At 68.7% G+C, this 502-nt stretch overlaps 1 protein-coding gene across 1 annotated transcript in view; it reads left to right on the plus strand.

The window, feature by feature from the left end:
• PLXNB3 (plexin B3) overlaps positions 1-502 on the plus strand; it is a 17,137-nt gene that overhangs the window by 11,021 nt on the left and 5,614 nt on the right. The window contains exons 16-17 of the mRNA XM_077769604.1: positions 80-319; positions 406-498. Of these exons, the coding sequence (XP_077625730.1) occupies positions 80-319; positions 406-498 (333 nt within the window). The remainder of the gene's footprint in view (positions 1-79; positions 320-405; positions 499-502) is intronic.

The following is a 502-nucleotide window of genomic DNA, read 5'->3' on the forward strand; positions in this document are numbered from 1 at the left end:
GCCCACATCGCCCCCAGGGAGCGAGCAAGGGAGCCGCAGCTCACCCCACCTTGTCCCGGCCCGGCTGCCTGCCTCGTAGTGTTCCACCGTCTGTTCCGTCAACTCGTCCAGCCTCCTCCTGTGCCAGAGCCCCGCTGTGCCAGATGGGGCGCACCCGCAGCGCGTCTTCTTCACCCTAGACAACGTGCACGTGGACTTCGCCAGCGCCAGTGGGGGCCAGGACTTCCTGTACCAGCCCAACCCCCGTCTGCCCCCCCTCAGCCCAGAGGAGCCCCCCCGCCCCTACCGCCTCAAGCCAGGCAATGTCCTGGACGTGGAGGTGAGGGCTTCGGCCGGCCAGCTCTGTGCGGGCACTGCGCGCATAGGCTGGCTGACCTGGCGCGAGCCCCCTGGTGTGTCTCCCAGGGCCAGGGCCTCAACCTGGGGATCAGCAAGGAGGAGGTGCGCGTGCACATCGGTGATGGCGAGTGCCTGGTGAAGACCCTCACGCTCACCCACCTCT

The sequence above is a fragment of the Crocuta crocuta genome, unplaced genomic scaffold, assembly GCF_008692635.1.
Source record: "Crocuta crocuta isolate KB4526 unplaced genomic scaffold, BGI_CrCroc_1.0 scaffold978, whole genome shotgun sequence".
Classification (NCBI taxonomy): domain Eukaryota; kingdom Metazoa; phylum Chordata; class Mammalia; order Carnivora; family Hyaenidae; genus Crocuta; species Crocuta crocuta.